General features: G+C 37.4%; 1 protein-coding gene and 1 long non-coding RNA gene across 3 annotated transcripts in view; both read left to right on the plus strand.

Annotated features, from left to right (window-relative positions):
• The first annotated feature begins 2 nt into the window (after positions 1 to 2).
• LOC112648719 (uncharacterized) lies at positions 3 to 5,902 on the plus strand. Of its 2 annotated transcripts, none has more exons than XR_007411950.1 (3): positions 3 to 539; positions 724 to 819; positions 2,195 to 5,902. It is a non-coding gene; the product is annotated as an uncharacterized LOC112648719 (long non-coding RNA). The 2 variants fall into 2 exon arrangements; XR_003129241.3 differs by having other exon boundaries at positions 3 to 455; positions 2,195 to 5,900.
• A 7,263-nt stretch (positions 5,903 to 13,165) lies between these two features.
• Positions 13,166 to 21,041, plus strand: part of KMO (kynurenine 3-monooxygenase) — a 53,815-nt gene continuing 45,939 nt past the window's right edge. The window contains 1 exon segment of the mRNA XM_025430518.3: positions 13,166 to 14,104. Within this exon segment, the coding sequence (XP_025286303.1) occupies positions 14,051 to 14,104 (54 nt within the window). The 5' untranslated portion in view covers positions 13,166 to 14,050.

The raw sequence follows: 21,041 nt of genomic DNA on the forward strand, positions 1-21,041 counted from the left end.
ACCCGTCCCTCCCACGGCGCCTCGCTCTTATCCAATCAACAGCCTCAAACCCGGGGGTGGGGCGGGACCAATCGTGAATGGCCAGTAAGGAGTGAGGAGGGCGGGCTTAACTTCCCTGTCGTAGAGCGGAGCCTGGAAGCCCTGGGATTCATGGGAAACTAGTGCGAAGGGCATTCTGGGGAGGGAGGTTCTTCCGCAGAGTCGGACGCCGGGATGCCGCGGGAGGCGGGAGGGCGGGAACGTTAGCGGATGAACGAGACTGAATCAGGGCTTGGTCAAGGACCTATCCTAGAAAGGAGCGTTCATGTATCACGGAATCACTCATTCCGTGTTGGACTCTTTTAAAGGCTTCTTCCAGATTACATCTTCCATTCAGAAATTGTGGAAATCGAAGCAAAGCAGAGACAGTCCAATAATTGCCCATGATGCCCGACACCTAAGAAAGTCATTCTGAGGTCTCTGCAATTTGCTTTCTCTTCTAAACGGGCGCGCTCAAGAAGTGTTTAAAGGGTTAGTGAGGAAGATGTCCATAATTATAGGTGATTGAGGAATTTTTGTTATTTACATTTATGTTCTCCAAGATTTTTTTTTTTTTGCATTGGTAATATTTACATATTCACATCAAAGGCCTATTGTTTTAGTAGGATAGGTATGACAGAAAAGCACGAGCTGATACTAAATTGCATCTGAAACACAGTTTATCTCTTCTTCTCCTGTCCATAGCTTGAAACCAGATGGCAGTTGACCATGAAAGGGAACCATTGGATGATGTCCAGGAGTCCAACGTCCAGGACTTAGGAGAGTTAGTCAACCCTCTGGGTAACGCTGCTTATGTTATTTGTGGCTTATGAATTTCACTCCTATATTTAAAATATGAAGAATTGAATGAGTAAGCATGATCGTTGAACTACAATCAGAACTCCCAAGGCTCACCTGAACTCTTCATATCTTTGTCAACCAATGATTTAGAAATTACCAGAATACGTGATGAAAAAGTGAGCCCCGCAGCTATGTAGAAGTTAGAGCGTCAGAATAAAAGAAACCCAGAAGCAAAAGATAACACAGTGGGTTTAGGAACCAGTGAACCACCTATTCCCACATACTTAGGTGTCCCACCATTAACAGGCAAACAATACAAAGTTTAGGGTGAAGATAGTAGTACTGGTGTTGTCATCAGTTTGACAGAAACTACAGGAACATTTACTAACGATCACTATCACTTCCTAGGAAATGCTAACATTTTGATGCTTTGCTCCACATCCCTTGTAAAAGAAAAGAGAGAACAAATTACTGATACTGGAGAGGCATTTTCTTCCCATCATCCCAGAAACTATCATTATCTTGCTACATATCCTTTCGGTTCACCTGTGTATTTTTTGCTTTGCATATTGATCTGCAAAAACGATGGTTTTAAAAATTTAAAGTTTTGCTCTTCTATAACCGAACTGTTTTTGAGATCTATCCATGATCTTTTTAACTTAATAGTATTCCTATCACATGAATTTAGCACATTTTCTTTTTTCTTTTTTTTTTAAGATTTTATTTATTTATTCATGATAGACACAGAGAGAGAGAGAGAGAGAGAGAGAGACAGGCAGAGGAAGAAGCAGGCTCCATGCAGGGAGCCGGATGCAGGACTCAATCCCAGGTCTCCAGGATCACACCCTGGGCCAAAGGCAGGCACTAAACCGCTGAGCCACCCAGGGATCCCCAATTTAGCACACTTTCTTTAAAAAAATTTTTACTGAGTATTCTGTCGCATAAATATTAAACATTTTATTTATACAATTTCTCAAGAGTATTTTTTGCTGTTATACACAATGCTCAGTGAACGTAAGTTTATGGTTTCTTCATGGGTCATGAAGTGACATCACTTCCTGGAGTGACATCACTCTGTACTCCTATCGTTGCTTATTATTTTAACCTCTTTTATCAATAATGATATTTCTATGCCACCTAGTTATTATCTGCTTGATGTATGTTTCTCGTTTTATTTTGGATAATTTTCTTTCATTTTTACTTTGAGCATATCTCCTGTTTTCACCACAGTTTAATGTTTTTAAATCCAAATTGCTAGACTTTAAATAAATGGTCTATTGTAATCCCTTTCAATAAACACCTATTGATATGTGTTACAATCCAGAAAATTTTCTCTTTTTTATTATTTTTTTTAATTTTTATTTATTTATGATAGTCACAGAGAGAGAGAGAGAGAGGCAGAGACACAGGCAGAGGAGAAGCAGGCTCCATGCACTGGGAGCCCGACGTGGGATTCGATCCCGGGTCTCCAGGAGCACGCCCTGGGCCAAAGGCAGGCACCAAACCGCTGTGCCACCCAGGGATCCCAGCTGTTCCTCTTAATCCCTGGAAATATTGCATATTGGTTTTATTGAACTCTTAAAAATAATTTTAAAAAGGTAACTGGTTGTTCTAGATACTTTTTAAATTTCCTATGACTTCTAGTAAGCTTATTTCTCAGAGTAGAGAAAAGGCAATCATCACTTGGGAGTTTTTTGGGGAAGGAGCTCAGCTCCTCTTCCAATGACAATTTGAATTTTTGAGAAATGGAATTATGGCTTCATATATCAACTTTTTTTTAATGTGCTTCTTTGGTTCATATCTTGTTATTTTCATTTCATTCATTTTGTTCATATATATGGGTGTGTTTCCCAATTTCCTGACTTGAAATCTAGTTCAGAGTTTCTGTAAGTGTGGGATATATACCATTCTTGGTACCTTGGTGATTGTAGGTGGGCCAGGAATGCAACATTAATTAATATTGATTATTATCCTATTTTTTAATTTTCTTCTAGCCCTACCCATTTAGTAAGAAAGAGTCTTTTTTTTTCTTTTTTTTTTTTGGTGCAAGTGTATATTTTATACTTCTCGAACACTTGTTAATATCCTTTTGTAAAAGTAGAGGGAAAGTCTTTGGTGAAATTTAATTTGTAGGTATAGAATTTAGCTACAATTTCTTTTTTCTTTTTTTTTTATTAAAGGTTTTACTTATTTATTTAAAGAGAGAGATTGCATGAGCCTATAAGCAGAGGAGGAGCAGGGAGAGAGAGAAAGGATAGAGAGAGAATCTCAAGGAGACTCTGCACTCAGCATGGAGCCCAATATAGGACTCAGTCCCACAACCCTGAGATCATAACCTAAGCCAAAACCAAGAGTCGGACACTTAACTGACTCAGCCACCCAGGTGCCCCTCAGCTACAATTTATATGTTTCCCTTCTTTTCATCAATGAAATTGATTTTCCATTTGCAGCCATAGTATAAAGTTACATTTTTATTTAAATAAAATATACATCAATTTGAAACAAAATATTAAATATATTATAAAGGTGTTATGCAATAATTGAAATTAGGGAAACAATGGCTAGTTCATTTATTACATTACTTTATAATGAAAAATAATGTAATTACTTTTAAATTAATCATTGACACTATATTTTAGTTTTAGGATACAACCTCTTATCTATGTGAAATGTTTTTTATTTTATGTAGATGGGTTTTTTTTTGTTGTTTGTTACTTTGAACTTTGTCTATAATAATATTGACTTGCTTTCTTGTTGATATTTGTGTGGTTTGTTTGTGTTTCTGTTTTCTTTGTGCTCAAGTCACAGGACTCACTGTCCTTGCTATGAAAGCCAAGTGAACAATGCAATCGTTTTCTCTTTCTCTGTTCCAAATCTAACATAGTTGACAAAATTGATACTAATTCCTTATTCTTATCAGTCTAAATATCCTCCTTCTAAATAAAGACTTTGAATATTCTAATTCAGTATACCTCCAAGCTTGGAAGATTACTGAGGAATTTCTCAGAAACTTGATAGAAAGATTGGAAGATTTAACTTTAAAGTCTTCCAGAAAGTAGAGGTAATATTCAAAGAGAAGGAAAATATGAGACATAAATTAATAAAACCAGAGGACAATCCAGTATGTCCAACATCTCAATAATTTTGGAAAACAATGTACAAGAAACCATTAAACAAACAAATTTAAGAAAATATCTTAAAAGTAGCAGACATGAGTTTCAGAATGAAAGCCTATCAAGTGTCTAGAACAGTTGGGAACACAGGACACAATAAGATATATCATTGAGAGATGTTACAACCCTTGGAGCAAAAAGAAGAATTTCCAGAGAGAAAATTAAATGAGCCACCTACAGAGGGTTAGAAATCTTTATGACTTCTCAACAACAACCTTGGAATCTAGAGCACAGTTGATTGATGTCTTCAAATTGTTGAAAGAAAATTATTTCCAACTTGATATTCTATACCCAGCCAAATCAAGTATGAGGATAGAATAAAAATATTTTCATGTGATCAAGATCTCAAAAAATTTGCTTCCATCTATCCTTTTTCGGAAAACCTCCAGAGAAAGCGCTCCACTGAAACTAGGAAGTAAACCAAGGGAGAGGCAGGCATGAGCTTCAGAAAAGTCTCCAACATAAGCAACAAAGACTTGGAACACTCCCTAAATGAAAGTATGACAGCTTGCACTTAGCATAAAGAGCAACCACTTCAGACTGAAGCAGATCCGAACCTCCAGGAGGTTATTTCTTCCAGAATATAAAATGTTTAAAGCCTTGAATATATTCATGAAAGATTTAGAGAACTAGGGGAGAATTTGGATAATGAATTTCTAATGCCTTAGGAAATTCAGCAAAGAAAAGAAGACAACTATTAAACGAAGAAATAAAAACAGTTGTATCTTTCAGGAAAGGAAAAATGATCATTATTAAATTAGAGTGGTCATAGTTAAAATAAATCAAAAATTGAATATTGTCCTAACCAAAATTATAATGTTATATTAAAAGAATAAGGATATGAAAACACATTAATCTTCGTTTCTGATAGTGGGAAGTCATGACCTGAAACCACAAACTAAAAGAAATAAGAAAGAATAGTACTGTACTGGCATGTCACTGAGAGACACAGACATATACCTGGAGCTGGAAATGGTGGATCTGAGTGGGGACAAATGGCGGAGAGGTAGAAAGGGATCCCTGCTTATGTTGAATGTCTTGTAGAACTTCTTGATTCTTTAAAGTATGTTCATGTACAATAACGTTGGAAAACACTAAAATTAGGAATAAGAACACAAATTAACCTACACTTCCTCTGTTCTCTAAGAAAAATAAAGGGGAAAAAAATCAAATCTTCTACTAATGTGCTGGAACCCACACCCTCACAAAGACATTGCTCCTTAAATTTTCCACCTTTTTACCCTCTATCATCAGTTTATTTCTCTTTATTGAACCATTGCCAGAATTGATACCGAAACTCCCTGTATTATCTCTTGTGTTTAAAAAAGCAAACCAGCCCCAACCCTGCATCTCACTTCAACTACATCCCCATTTCTAGAAAACACTGTATTTATGCACCATCTTCAATGCTTCAGCTCTCATTCTCTCTTCAATAAGCGGGTCAGTCCCAGGCACCAGCGACCTTCAGTAAGCATTACTTCACTGATGCTGCTCTTGTCAAGGTTACCAATGCCTTGCACTAACCATAGTGCAAGTCCAATGGGCAGTTTTCTGTCTTTTCAGCAGCATTGAAAGGCAATTGACATGCCTTTTCCTTGGAAATATCTTTCTTGATCTTTGTAATTTGGAAATCTCTCCCCCTACCAAATTTCATTGGCTATTTCTTCATACTATTCTTTGCCAGCCTTTCACTTGTAAATGAGAAAGTGACTCAGGGCTCTGTCCGATATGACCTTAGTTAACCTTTTTCTTTAAAATTTTTTAGTAAATCTACCATAGAGAGCGTTGAGTTAACCATATTCTTAACTTTATAGCACATTAGAGAGTATAAGGTCCATTCATATTTGATTTCACTATTTTTTCCTTTTCTATTCATTTCTTACACCTTTTTTTTTTCATTTTGGTCTCCAGAAAATTACTATAATGTGTTTATTTCTTTCATTTTATTCATATGTATTCTTGTAAAATATGTATGGTTGTTTTGTGTGTTTTTAAAATTTTATGTAAATAGTAATGAAATACACACATTAGTCTCTTTCTCAGCCATCTCTCCAGCCATTCTTCTTTCATGAGAGGGGTTCTCCATTCATATGATTTTCAATACCATCTTCATGCTGAGGTACTGATGCCTCCAGACTTATTTTTCCAGACTAGACTCTTCCTCTGTGTTCCAGATTTATGTATCCACTGTAGACTTAATATCCCTATTTACTTACCTAACTCAATACTCATATCTCAAACTTGATAATACCCCAAAGGAAAACTCTTAGTGGCCATGCCCAGCACATTTTTTTGTAGTCAGTAAATGGTATCACCAGTTATTCAAGCTAGAAACCTGGGAGTCTTCTTTGATCCCTAAACTCTGCTCCTATTCCCTGACCAATGAAGACACTATGCCCCAACTTACCAACAAACCCTGGCCATTCTACCTCAAAATTATATCTTGAGTCCATCTCGTTTCCTCCCTGCTCATTTCCACTATTATTTATTTGCTAATGAAAATAGTAGGATCCCTGGGCGGTGCAGCGGTTTAGCGCCTGCCTTTGGCCCAGGGCGCGATCCTGGAGACCCGGGATGGAATCCCACGTCGGGCTCCCGGTGCATGGAGCCTGCTTCTCCCTCTGCCTATGTCTCTGCCTCTCTCTCTCTCTCTCTCTCTCTCTGTGACTCCCATAAATAAATAAAAATTAAAAAAAAAGAAAATAGTAAATAAATATACCAGGTTTCATATAATCGTAAATTTCATGTACTAGTTCATATAATCGTAAATTTCATGCACTAGTAAATGTAACAAAGGAAGTAAGCTGAAAGATGTTTAAAGAAAGATGGAGGGGCTCATCTTTTATGCAGAGAGATCAGCCTGAGGATATTGTGTTTGAGCTGAGCCCTGGACACTGAAGGGTAGGCACGCAGACAGAGGGGCGTTCCAGGCAGAGGGCTCCAAGTAGAGGCCCTGGTGAAATGAATAAACAATTATTGAGCAAGCCGAGTTCATCAAACAAAGTAAGACAATATTCTGTCAACTTCAACCATAGAAGAATGACGAAAACAGCAAAGCAAATATTTTATTAGTCTTGGTTAAATTTTAATGTTTTACAACCTTATTTTTTCCAATAATACCAATTTGTTAGGTTTGTTAATAAATGCAGAGAAAAGTGGAAATAGTCAGTGTCTCTTATAAAGCATACTATAAAGTATGATCCTCTTGGAGTAATTTCTGATGGAAAGGACCTATTTTAGGGATTAACAAGTAACTTAATCCCCATGAGGATGAACTGTTGCTGCTCCTGACACAGCAGTTACCTTGTAAGTACCTTGTTCATCCCATAGTCTCAAGTTCTTCAAACTCAGAGGATGCAGGAAATTAACCAATTTCTTAATTTCTTCAGCCTCAAGAAAGCTCCAGAGAAAGAAGGTGTGATAAATCTTTAACTTTCCTGAGGCCTTTCTAAGGCAACTTTTTCTACCCAACTTTTAGCAATAGAGGGATAAATGACAATGCTCAGAGATGTTGTTTCATAATCACTAAACTTTGTTCAAGCTTTTAATCCTCTCTTCTCTTACTGGCCACCCAAGCCCTCATGCTGTCCTTCAATTTCTAAAAGTCATCAATATGTCATTTTACCCAAATCTGTTTTCTCCTTCCAACCTCATATAAAAAGTTAATTATCTCTTCCTTCTTACAACCCAAGGAATATCAAATCCACATTATTCAGATATTGTTATAAAATATGGCTACTTCATAAATTCAAATTTCATTTAGATTTGGATTGTCAAAAAAAAAAAAAAAGGCAAGATGAGACTTGAAAATACCCCCTACCAGGAGAAACAGTCATATAATATTCTGTTCCACTAAGAGGGAAATGAGGAAAAGGCTGGTACTTATAGCAAAATAATAGTAAATATTACCCATCAATCTATCAGCATGTCGTTTGCAGGCTGCATAGAAATGTACAACTCATTGTTAATCTCCTTTTTTTAAAAGATTTTATTTATTCATGAGAGAGAGAGAGAGAGAATCAGAGAGAGAGAGGCAGAGACATAGGCAGAGGGAGAAGCAGGCTCCATGCAGGAAGCCCGATATGGGATGCGATCCTGGGACTCCAGGATCATGACCTGAGCCAAAGGCAGACACTTAACCAATGAGCCACCCAGGAATCCCACTGTTAATCTTTTTTATCTCATCTACTTGCTTGATCATGTTTTTTGGCCCAAAACTGGAAAGTAATTTGACCCACTTCATAAATACTGTAGAAATGCCCTAGAACAACAGCTATCAGCATCCTCAGAGTCAATCTCAATGTGATAAATGGTTTTAACTATATCATTTGTGAGGTGGGTCGGTAATGTCATCCATAATAAATTAACAAAATTTAAAAGTTATTTTTAAATAATTAAATTAATAATTAAATGGTACTCATAAATAATATACTATCAGATGTGCTTCCCTGAATAAAAGAGAAAGGGTATGTTTCTAGCTACTCAACAGAGAATTACATGTAAACATCAGTATATCTTATCTGTGCCCAACTGCCAATTGAGTACTTCTATGAGTTTGTCTTCCAAATAAATAACATTCAAAAAGAGAACATCAAAAAAAAAAAAAAAAAAAAGAGAACATCATGTATTGTGAAAAAAGCTTTGAATTCCTAGGCTGAAAGAGACCAGACAGAGTGAAGGTCACCAGTTGACCCTCATCTGGGCTAGTATAGATACCAAAGGAATAACTTTTCTAAAGATAGACAGATCCTGCTCACTTTACCCAGCAAATAAGTGCTGGATCACCCACAGGAACATGGCAGAAGCAAAAAAAATCCTCTCTAAAGCATTATATTGATAATAGGCTCAATAGGCTTCAAACTATCCCTATTTTTTTTCAAACACAATTTTGAACGCTCAATTTTTTTTTTTTTTTTGAGCACTCAGTTTAAGATGTGCACATGGAGGGGTGCCTGGGTGGCTCAGTCAGTTAAGCATCCAACTCTTGATTTTTGTCTTGGGTCATCATGATCTTGGGGTCATGAGACTGAGCCCCACATTTGGACTCCACCCTGCCCACCAAACCTGCTTGGAATTCTCTCCCTTTCCATCTGCTCCTCCCCCGTGCTTGCACTTGCATGCATCCTCTCTCTAAGAAAAATAAATAAATGTGCACGTGGAAATTAGAGATCATAGGTATCTACCCCCCCGTCAACAAGTAAATAATCGTCAAAACAAACTCACAATAAGAATTATAGACACAGCTCCTAAGGCAATCGTGTTTGTTATGTTAAGTTACAAAAGACAAACTTGAGAATTTTGGCACAGATACTAGAAGCTAAAAATAGTGTAGTAGCTATGAAAAAGAACCAAATAAAAATTCCAGAACTAAAAATTACAATAATTAAAATTGAGATCTCCCTGGATGGATTTATCACCTGATTAGACGCAGAAGAAGAGAGAATCAATAAATTGGGTAATATTAAAAGAAGCTATGGATAAGGAAGCACAAAAAGGCAAAAATAAAAATAAAGATGAAAGGATAAGTAACATGGAAAACTACTGGGATACATAATCTTTACCTCCATACATCTTAGTGAGACTATAGAAAACCAAAGACTCAGGTTAAAAGACAATGATTGTAGATTGGATTTTTAAAATTCAAATGAATGCTGTTCACAAAGGCCACATTAAAAACACATAGATACAAAGTAGCTGAAATTGAAAGGCTGGAAAAGATATAATATATAAATACTAAACAGATACAGAGAAGTAAGATTGATATCAAGCAGTTAAACTTGAAGGCAAAAATCATATCCCCAGATAAAAAGATTTCTTCATAATGATAAAAGCTTTATTTTGCCAGTAGCATATAGCAATCTTATTTTACTTTTTTACTTTTTAGAGAGGGAGGCAGCAAGAGATGGTGAGAGAGAGAGAGAGAATGAGTCTTAAACAGGCTCCACATTCAGCACAGAGCCAATGTGAGGCTCGGTTTCACGGCCCTGAGATCATGACCTGAGCCAAAATCAAGAGTCAGATGCTTAACTGAGCTTCCAGGTACCCCAGCATATAGCAATTTTAAATGTGGATTGTTTCATAGAGGGCAAAACTCTTGAGGAAATAGACAAATACTAATTAAGTGTAAGATTTTCAAACATACCTCTTTGAGTAATTGACCAAATGAGCCAACCAAAAATCCGTAAGAACACTCAAGTTTTGAATACATGATTACTTGATTTGACCTAATGAATAGGTATAGGAAAATTCATGCTGTTAACTAAGAGCACACATTTTGTTCAGGCAAATAAAGCATTTATACAGATTTACCCCTTTCTGACCATAGAACAATTCTCACCAATTTCAAATATTTGAAGAATGCACAGAGCATATTCTCTGACTACAGTAAAAGTTTGCTAAAAACCATTATGAGTAGGATAACTAGGAAATCTTATCTATTTAAAACGGAAGAAATACATTTCTATTTCATTGAACTGTGGAATTAGCCAAAGCAGTAGGCAGTCATTCAGTTGATAGGAAAGAAAAGAAAAGAATAAAACATTATCATGATGATCATGGTGGGGGGAAAAAAAAGAAGCTATAGTTTGTATTAAAGAGTTTTGCAATATTGCTAGATACAAACTCAACAAACCAAAATGAATTGTACTTCTATATACCATCAACAGAAAATGAATTTAAAGATATCACATACAATCAAATGAGAAACAAAAGAATACCTAGAAATAAATCTAACAAAAGAAAGGTGAAACTTCTTTGAGAGAAAATATAAAATTGGAGAGACTTCGGAGAAGACTCAAACAAATGGAGAGATAAGCAGTGTTTCTGGATTGAAAAACTCCGTGTGCTAAATATGGTATGCTTTCCAGATAACCTCTCAGTAAAAACAAACAAATAAACAAACAACCCCCCCCCAAAACCAAAAACCCAACAGGGTTCTTTGTTTTTATTTCTTGTTGGAATTCACCAACTCATTCTAGAACTTAGATAGAAATGCAAAGCACTAAGAAAGAATAGTCAAGAAAATTATTGAAGAAGGACAAAGCAGACGAAATTCTTTAACACATCAAAGGCTTATTTTAAAGCTACAGTAATTTGGCAGTGGCATTGTCCCTGGCATAGGCATGTGTAGTGTAAATGGAATGAAATAGAACAGAAATCTAGAACCATACCCATATATACTGAACACTGGACAAAGCCAACAGTGGGAGAAGAAAAGTCTTTCATTTAATAGTACTGGGGAAAACTGCATATTCATTTGGAAAATAAAATGAAACTTGGGCTATGAAAATATTTATACAACATGACATAAAGCAAAAGTCACAAAGCCAGACTGATAAACTTGCATCTGCTAAAATTAATATCTTTTCATCAAAAGAATATGATGAAAATTCCTTTTCATCAAAAGGAATAATTCTTAATTCCTTTTCTTAGGAAAGGAAAAACATACAAGAGTACAAGAAGGAAAGAAATTATCTGCAACATATATAAAGAATAAAACTCAAATCCAGTGTCACTTAAAAAAAAAAAAAAGACTACTCAAGAAAAGAAGCACTGTGCACAAGAAGAACAGCAAATGGTGAATAATGGATGAAAAGGTGCTCACCTTCATCAACAATAAGAACAAATTAAAACCACCGTGAGATAGAGCACGAACTTGTGGGACATGCAAAAACTAGAATTTCCATGTGGCAAGTAAAAATGAGTGGGATACTTCTGAACATAACTGTGGTTTGTTTAGAGAGGTTAAAAATATGCATAACAAGCCTCTATTTCTAAAGGTACTTATATATGAGTGCACTGCATCGTATATGCAAAATTAATCAGGGTGGCAGCATTATTCACAATATTAAAATATTGGAAACACAAATATCCATCAACAATAGAATGGATAAATAATACACAACAATAAAAATGAACTAGGATCACATGCAAAAGCCTGGGTGGATCTTAAGAAGCATAATATTGAGAAAAAGATGTAAGTTGCAAAGAAAAAAAAGCATGAATTTATTTAAATTTTAGTTCAAAAGGAGATAAAACTGAACTATATTAGGGATGCATGTATGTCAGTAAAATTATAAATAAAACAAGAAAGTGAGGGACACCTGGGTGGCTCAGTGATTGAGCGTCTGCCTTTGGTTCAGGTTGTGATCCCGGAGTCCTGGGATCAAGTCCCACATCAGGTTACCTGCAGGGGATCTTCTTCTCCCTCTGCCTGTGTCTCTGCCTCTCTCACTGTGTCTCTCATGAATAAATAAACAAAATCTTAAAAAAAAAAAAAAAAGCCTCACGAAGAAGGGGTGGTAGGCAAGGGCCACATGTAGACTTCTGGGGTTCTGGCAATGTTTTTTTCTGGTCCTGAATGATGTCTACTTTACAATAAGTTCTTGTACTACTGTATATATTTTTTTGTGTACTTTACTTTTTTTGTGTTACAGCCCATGATTAAAAAAAAGAAGAAGAAGAACAAGAGAGCATATAGGAATTCTCAAGCTATATGTTGTGGGAAAAAAGGGTGTGGAAAAGTGTAAAAATGTATCAAATTTGCTACTATTTAGGGAAGGGGATGGAAGGGGCAGGGGCTTTAGAGGAACAAAGTCACCCAAACACCAAAACAGTGGTTGTCTCTGGGCAGAAGAAATAGGTGGCCAAGAGCCAGAGTCAGAAGACTTATTCACTTTAAGACCCTTTTGCTGTGTCTTCTGAGTTTCATACCATATGAATGTATTACCTATTCAAAATAAATGAATAAAAATATCTAACAGCAAAGAAGTTTTCTGGCAACTGTAACAGTACTTATCCACAAGGGGCCGCTATTCAATGATGTTTAAGTAGGTCCTCACCATGGAGAAACCTGTGTGCTCTCTGCTCTCGCCAGGAAGTGAGGAAGGTTCCTCACTTACATTCTTTTTTTTTTTTTTTTTAATGATAGTCACACAGAGAGAGAGAGAGAGGCAGAGACACAGGCAGAGGGAGAAGCAGGCTCCATGCACCCAGAGCCTGATGTGGGATTCGATCCCGGGTCTCCAGGATCGCGCCCTGGGCCAAAGGCAGGCGCTAAACCGCTGCGCCACCCAGGGATCCCTTTTTTTTTTTAAGATTTTATTTATTTATTCACGAAAGACACAGAGAGAGAGGCAGAGACACAGGAAGAGGGAGAAGCAGGCTCCTCACAGGGAGCCTCACATGGGACTCCATCCAGAGACCCCAGGATCACGCCAAAGGCAGGCGCTTAACCGCTGAGCCACCCATTCTTACTTTATTTTACGCATCATGTTCCAGGAAAAACAAAACAAAACCCTCAATTCACAAATATGTACCAAAAATAAATAATATGCATGTAAAATGGGATGAAAGAAGACAAAGAAGTGGAGAGGTAATATGAATTCAGGGATGAGTTTAAAGAAGCACTCTTAATGTACAAATTAGATTCTAAGGTTTCTAGAAGCTAATGCAAAAAAAGGGAAGTGTGGTCAGTGACAAATTCAAAATCTTGCTCGGGAAGTATTAACATAGTTTTCCTTGGTGGTCTGTTAAAGACAATCCAAGAGGACCCTCGAGGTGTGCTTCCTGACTGGTCCTAATAACAAGAGCACATCAGTTGTGCCCCAAAGTCACCTTACTGTCCAAGGCAAGTGCAAGACGCTTTGGGACTTCAGATGAGGGCAGTTGCATTCACTGTTAATCATGAATGAAAAAGGAAGTAAGAATACATGCTGTAGAAAGAGAAGAAAAGCCGGTAACACTGTACTTTTACAAAATTTCCCGTCTTATACGCAAGACAGAGAGTAGATGTCTTCACTTGGCTGGATTTTTCAAAATTTGGTTATTGAATTCTCTTTTTTTTTCTTAAAGTCGGTCCCATTGTGCTTCAGGCTACTAAGGAGTTAAATGCTGTCTTCTAAGTTCAAGGGGAATTAGCCCAGCTCAAACACTGCGGCAGGCTAGGCTGGTTCACAAAGGCAGGGCTCTGGGGAGTATAAAGGGAGGAAAGTCAGCAGCCAGGAAACAGTTTCCTTTGTGACAGGAGCTACCACAGTTATACAACAACTTTGGAAGTCATGGAGTCATCAGACGTTCAAAGGAAAAAAATAGCTGTCATTGGTGGTGGCTTGGTAAGACTCTCTTTGGATATATTATTCCTGTTAGTGGTTTATGTCATCATTAGTCTTAATAATTATTACAAATCTCTTGTTCAGATTGTTCCTCTTCTTGTGAAACTTCTCTGATATTTAAATAAATCTATTTTAAATATGATGTTTATGGATATTTGCTCTTTTCTAGGAAAGGTATTTTTATTTCCGTTAAATACAAAATTGTCTATTTTACTCTTGTCCTTTTGGTCCATTTCTTAAAAATGAAAAACAGAACAAGTTGAATTTGATTTATCCCCATGTTGGCTATGTTTTTAAACAGATATTAGTGTAAGTAGTCATTTTAATCCAAATATTTATTTGGTGAATAACTCAGTTTATACTAATAATAGTAAGAATAAAAGCTAATGCAAAATCACTGCGTTGGATGTTCACTAGTTACTTGAGTAATTGTCACTGGACTTACTTGGCTGGTCCAATGGAGCACATAATGTTCTGGGGTGAGGGGCTCCCCTTTCCCTGAGTATAGGAGATGAACCTGCAGAGCCTCGCCCCACACCTAGATGTGGGAGGGGTCTTTCCTCTGCTGCCATTGTATCTTACCAAAGGTGGTCTGTTTAATGTGGGGCTGCCTCAAGCAAACTGTAGGTTCCACCCTCAATAGAATTCCTATTTTGGAATAAAAATATCACCATTGGTAAAAGCTTCATCATTTTATTTTCACCTTTGCTGTACTCATTTGTAGGCTTTTAGCTCATAGGTATTCATTCATTCATTTCCTCAACAAAAATTTCTTTCTTTTTTCAACAAAAATTTCTTAAGAGTCTAATGTGTGCCAGACACTATTCAAGGCTATATAGAAAAAAAAAGGCTATATAGAGATTAGTATAGTTTATGCCACACATTTATTTATATAGTATATGCTAATTTTGTCTTTTGTTCTGCCTTCCTTATGATCTTTTCCCCCAAAGTACTATGACAATTCCTCTAACATTTCTGGTTCTAAATTTCAAAACACTAAGGAATGCTATCACATGCCGTGTTGGTCAATGCATGTGGCATATGGTGTCATTTCTTTATATTGGGCTTCCGTCCAGTTCTTTCCTATCAACATTTTGCATAAAGTGAGATTCATGTATTCACTACAATGTTACTGTGTGCCCACTATCTGCCAACGTTGTTTTAGTTACAAGAAGTACAGTGGTGAGCATTCCAGTGAGTTGAAAGAGAACAGAGAAGAAAACAAATAAATCATTTCAGTGTGAGATAGACATTGTAAAGAGATGCAAATAGGACAGTATTGTAAAAAGTCTTCACAGGCACTCATTTAAAGTATGGTCAGGGACAGCCTCGCTGAGAGGAGATATATGACCAGAGATCTGAATAATAGAAGGAAGCACCCATGTGAGGGACTTCAGGAAGCATTCCAGGAGGAAGGAAGAGACAGAAGAGGAACCCTGAAGTGTTCAAGGAGTAGACAGAAAGGCAGAAAGGACAAGGCTGGAGAAGGTAGTTCCTATGGCAAGAGAGCTGGGAGAGCCAGATCCTCTAGGGTCTTAGAGGGCAGAGCAAGAAGATTGTATTTTACTCTGAGCATAATGGGGAACCCCTAGAGGACTTTAGGCAGGAAAGCGAGCTGTGATTTTAAAAGATTCCTCAAGCTAGTATGTGGAGAAGGAGCAGAAAATTTTAAGACAAAATAGATCAGTTAAGACACTGTTGTGTTTGTTCAAGACTTGGACTGGAGGAGCAGCAGTGACACCTGTTAAAATGCCTCTTAGCTAAGGGGAGATAACAAATATGTGATTGCATATATGATTTTAGAAGGCATAAAAATGTGGGTATCATCCATGGGTTTTCGCTGAGTAACACTAAAATTCTTTGTCATGAATCACTTCATTATCTGGGCACATATGTGTGCTGAAACATAGAAGAAATGTATTAGAAGCAACTAAAACTTGGGGCACCTAGGTGACTCAACTGGTTGAGCATCTGACTCTTGATTTCAGCTCAAGTCATGATCTCAAGGGATCCAGCCCCTAGTTGGGCTCTGAGCTGAGTGTGGAGCCTACTTAAGATTCTCTTTCTCCTTTTCCCTGCTCACACTCTCTCTCTCTGTCTCAATAAATAAATAAATAAATACATACATACATACATACATACATACATACATACAACTAAAATTCCTCTGCAAAGGAATCCTATCCACCTTATTGCTCAGGCTCATGCCTAGGAATCATGTTTGATTCCTTTTTTCATTTTATGTAGACCTCCAGTCCTTTTTTACTCCACCAGTAAGCCTTGGTGACTCTATATCCAAAATTGATTTCAAATCTGGCCATTGCTACCAACCCAGTCCAGACCATCATCATCCCTCATCTGCCTCCTGTGTCATCCCTCAGCTTTGACTCTTACGGACAGTCCATTCTCCACATAACAGCCACAACTGTCCTTTTAAATCATAAGTCTGGTAATTATTACTCTTTGTTAAGGCCTTCCAATGGTTCCCCATTGTGAATAAAATAAAACCCAACACTTTACCAAAGGCCCTACTTGAACGGAGCCTATACACCTGCCCAGCTTCATCATTTTCCTGTTTTGTGTTTTTTTAATAGTATCGATCAGCACCTAAAATCACATGTATTCTTTGTCTTTGAGTTTTGACCTATTGATTAAATATCTACTTCAACTAGAATACAAGCTTACATTTACCAATGTATTCCAGTGGCTGGAGACATGCCCAGCATTACTTGTTGTTATTATTTAGTTAGTATTTGATAGATGAATGAATGAGAGGGATGAAAAAATAGGAAAATGAAGGAAATGTCACAATGAACAAAACCCTGAATACTGATCACATTATGAGAAAAAGTATTAAATAAAGCAATTCAAGAAGGTTAAATTAAATATATAGAGGACAAATTAATTTTCTTGCCCATCTTCTTTTTTGCATCTTTTTGTTCACTTTTCCCATCCTCTTCTCACCTGTGAGCCATATCCTAGTACCTTACACTGTCTAGCATATCAAAGGCTCTCCCTGTCTCCTAAGGGGAAATTGCAACAGAGTTGAGAACTTTTCCTTTGAAGTCCAAAAGAGGGGCACCTGGGTGGCTTGGTTTTGGCTCTAGTCTTGATCTCAGGGTCATGAGCACACAATTCCCCACTTCTGAAAGCAAACTCATGCACACAAAATATGTTAGTGTGTTTGACAGTATTAGGCACTGGATAAGCTTTTTAAAAAGGAAAGGAGCAAGACTCAACCATAAGATCATTTCAAGATTTAGAAAATTAGATACCATTTATGGGGAAATAAACCATGTATATCAATGTGTGCTTACAAGTTGTGAGCAATTGAAAGAAAGACAATGTTTTCCATGAGAAGAGTGTCATAAAGAATGTAGTCCTTGAAGGACTATCTTGAAAAAGAATCAGAAAAACAACCTCTACCTTTCAGGCTGGAAAGAGGTCTACAAGTGTAGCTTTGTGATTCTGTAGCCTCAGGGAAGAAAAACTGCCACAGGCTACCTTGGTCCTTGGTATTCAGAAATGCTGCTTCTGATGACTGTTTGCAGTGTTTACCCCTATGGTAGAGATGACTGGAGCAGAAGGGCACTCTTTCAGTGACAACTATGGCTCTTTGAGCCCTCTTTTTTGGGGGAAAGCCAAGAGCATTAGCTGAAAGAACTACTGAGGATTCCAGGCTCGGCAGTCGCCCGCTGCTGCAGTGTGTCCACTGTGAAGTAATGAGGCCTTTCTTCTGTCTCCCCTGCCAACAAGCAACCCCACTACACATTGTCTTGTCATTCATTATTCTCTCTAACCAGAAAAATTCTCCTTGAAAAGATATTTAGAGGGCAAAGTCCTTCAAAACATCAGAATGAGGAGACTTGTGAATTTTATTATTTGTTGCCCATAATCACACCCTGTCCCCTAGTATGCGAGTCAGGTTGGTGACCTCTGTTCATGAAACGGCCTTTGAAGCAACTTAACCTTGACTCTGGGAGAGGCTGTGTGTCACAGCTATAGATGTTAGATTCCCTCGAGGATTTATAGGGTCAGAGTGGTCTTGATGCTGTATTGGCCCCAGACTGTGTCTATGTCCTGTGTTCTTAGGATCTTTCCACTTCACTGCTCTCTCTTTACTCACCTGAATGGGACAAAGCAGCATCTGATAGAGAGGGGACTGTAATCACCTGGAAGACCAGGAAATCACTCAGACCACCAACCAGATTGCTATGTCTTTTAGTTCTAAAATTTGTCTGCCTCCTTTTCACACTGCCTTATCTACATCTCCGTCTTTGTTCTCAATCTAGTCGTTACAAAAGCAGAAATCAAATGTCACCCAGAATTTTCACTTTTGTCAAAGTAAATATCCTAGACATATATAAACCATCAAATGTCTTATACTTGCATCAAGGCCTATATTTTCTCTTCTGAAAATATTAACAAGACAAACCATGTAAGTAGCGTAATTACCAAGAGCCTTTATTCTTTTCCATATTGTATTGATATGAAAGAAAATAAAACTCTATTTACTCCACTCTTGGTTTCTACTCCCCATGCACTGAGCCCTTTATGTGAGAAACGCTCATTCCATTTCTGCACTATTATCTAGCACCGTCTTTTTTTTTTTTTTTTTTTTTTTATCTAGCACCTTCTACCAACACAAGTGGAGTGGATTTCTCTGTGGCTGTAGAAGTCTTCCTGAATTTGCTCCATGCTAGGGACAAGTTTTTTTTTTTTTTTTTTTTTTTAATTTTTATTTATTTATGATAGTCACAGAGAGAGAGAGAGAGAGGCAGAGACATAGGCAGAGGGAGAAGCAGGCTCCATGCACCGGGAGCCCGATGTGGGATTCCATCCCGGGTCTCCAGGATCGCGCCCTGGGCCAAAGGCAGGCGCCAAACCGCTGCACCACCCAGAGATCCCTAGGGACAAGTTTTGATCCCATGCTCTAGGTTTCCACAATCTCTTTTGTAATTTTCTGTGTGCTCTGATTCTTCTCATCCAGCAAGTTTATTCTAGCCATCTCCCTGATTATTTAGCTGTTATCTCTATTTCTTTAGCAGGTTTGACTAATGCTTTGAGATGATTTTGCCACCCAGACAAACTGTTAAGGTACCTCATAAGTTCTGCTGTTACCTGTGTAATAAAGAGAACTCACCCTTCAGAATCTGCTTCATTTACTGCCTTGTGAGCAGCATCTGAAATGGAACCATGGATGTTAGGCAGCTCAAAGCATAACTACCTGTTTTTCTTTCCTTGTCATTTGTCCCCAGATATTCTCAGACAGTTTGTCCATGATCTACACGTACATTTACCCATGAGTCCATCCACTCAAAGAGGCCAGCTATCCTTCTCTTGAAGCTGGCCTCAGTGAGGCATTGCCTTGAGAGAAACACCTGTCCTTCAACCTAGGAGAAATAAAAAGCAATGAAGAATCTTTAATGTGGTCTCTCAGAAACAGCAAATCTGGAGGATATTCAGTACTCACAAAAAATCCTTAAAAATAATTTGTCCCACACACTCCTGATGTCTTTTGCCTGATGTGCAGCTATTCCAAAAACAAAACCAGAGATCAGACCAACTCCTCCGATGCTCAAGGCTGTCAGCATCGTCTCTCCAGCTTATTTCGGATTCCCTTCCCTCTCTCTTCTCTGTCCTCTTTCATTCCCTGTTATCTTTATTCCTCCCTGGTGCTAAGGCCCAGGAGCTAATGGGACACCATGTCATTACTGCAATTCCTATCAAAAGAAATTAGTGGGTGCTATAGGATTGTTCATAATGCTATAGCATTGTTCATAATCCAAAAAAGTAAAATAACTTCAGTGTCCAAATATAAGGACATTGCATACAATGAAATGTAATTGTTTAATATTTTGGCTTGAAATATTTTCTCACATGGAAATATATTCACAGTATCCTATTCATCTTTTAAAAATGAAATCATAAAATAACACAATGTGGTGCTATTTTTTAAAAGAAATATTATGTGTTTCATATACATAAAAATTTTTAACACTGGTTCTCCCTGGTGCTAAGATTGTGGAACATTGCCTTTTTTCTTTTTTTTAAGTTTATCTAATTTTATCTTTTTTTTTTTTTTAATTGAGTTCTTACTAAGTAACAGGTATTGTGGTTTGGAAAAGAAATAGAAAGAATGATAAAATACAAGTTTTACAAATATCATTACTCTCTGGGCACTTACAGCCTGTGGGAAAGCCAGAAAGGAATGTAAACTACTAATTCAATTCATTGTGAGAAATATTGGAACACATATATTTACACAGACATTTGTGGAATTACAGAAGGAAAGGCAAATAAGTCTTTTTGAGGAGGAGAGGTATCAAGAAAAATTGCACCGAGAATATGAGTCTTGAAAGAAGGCTAAACATTTTCCAGATGGAGAAAGAAGGAATGGATTGTTCAGGCAAAGGAAACATTGTTTTCAAAGGCATATAAGTGTCAAAATGCTAGCATGTTCAGGAAATAGTCACTTTGGTATGCCTGTTACAGACAGAGAATGGCAAAAAATGAACTGAAAAGAGAGGTTGGGTCACATGTAAGAACCTTTTAGGTCATGTTGAAATTTGGGACTTTTCCTACAGACTTATGAGGAGCTAATGAAGGATTTTAAGACGGAAAATGCATCCTCTAATTTTTGTTTTAGGAGACACCTAGTCTAGTGTGGAGCATGGCTTGAGTAGGTGGAGACTGAGGAGAAAGGAGTTTTTGGAAAATTGTCATAATAGTTCAGGTGAAAGGCTGTGAGAGCCCTGAAAAGAGAATGGAGGGATGGATAGGAGGCCTATTTTGAGAAAGACTCAAGGGGATCAAAAAGACTTGTTGCCTAATTAAATGCATATTGCTAAGTAGAAAGGGATGTTAATCATGTTCCGAAGTATCCTGGTTGGGTGAACTAGTGGGCAGAGTGGTCATTCTCTAAAAAATGGAATAC

This window comes from Canis lupus, chromosome 7 (assembly GCF_003254725.2).
Source record: "Canis lupus dingo isolate Sandy chromosome 7, ASM325472v2, whole genome shotgun sequence".
NCBI lineage: Eukaryota > Metazoa > Chordata > Mammalia > Carnivora > Canidae > Canis > Canis lupus.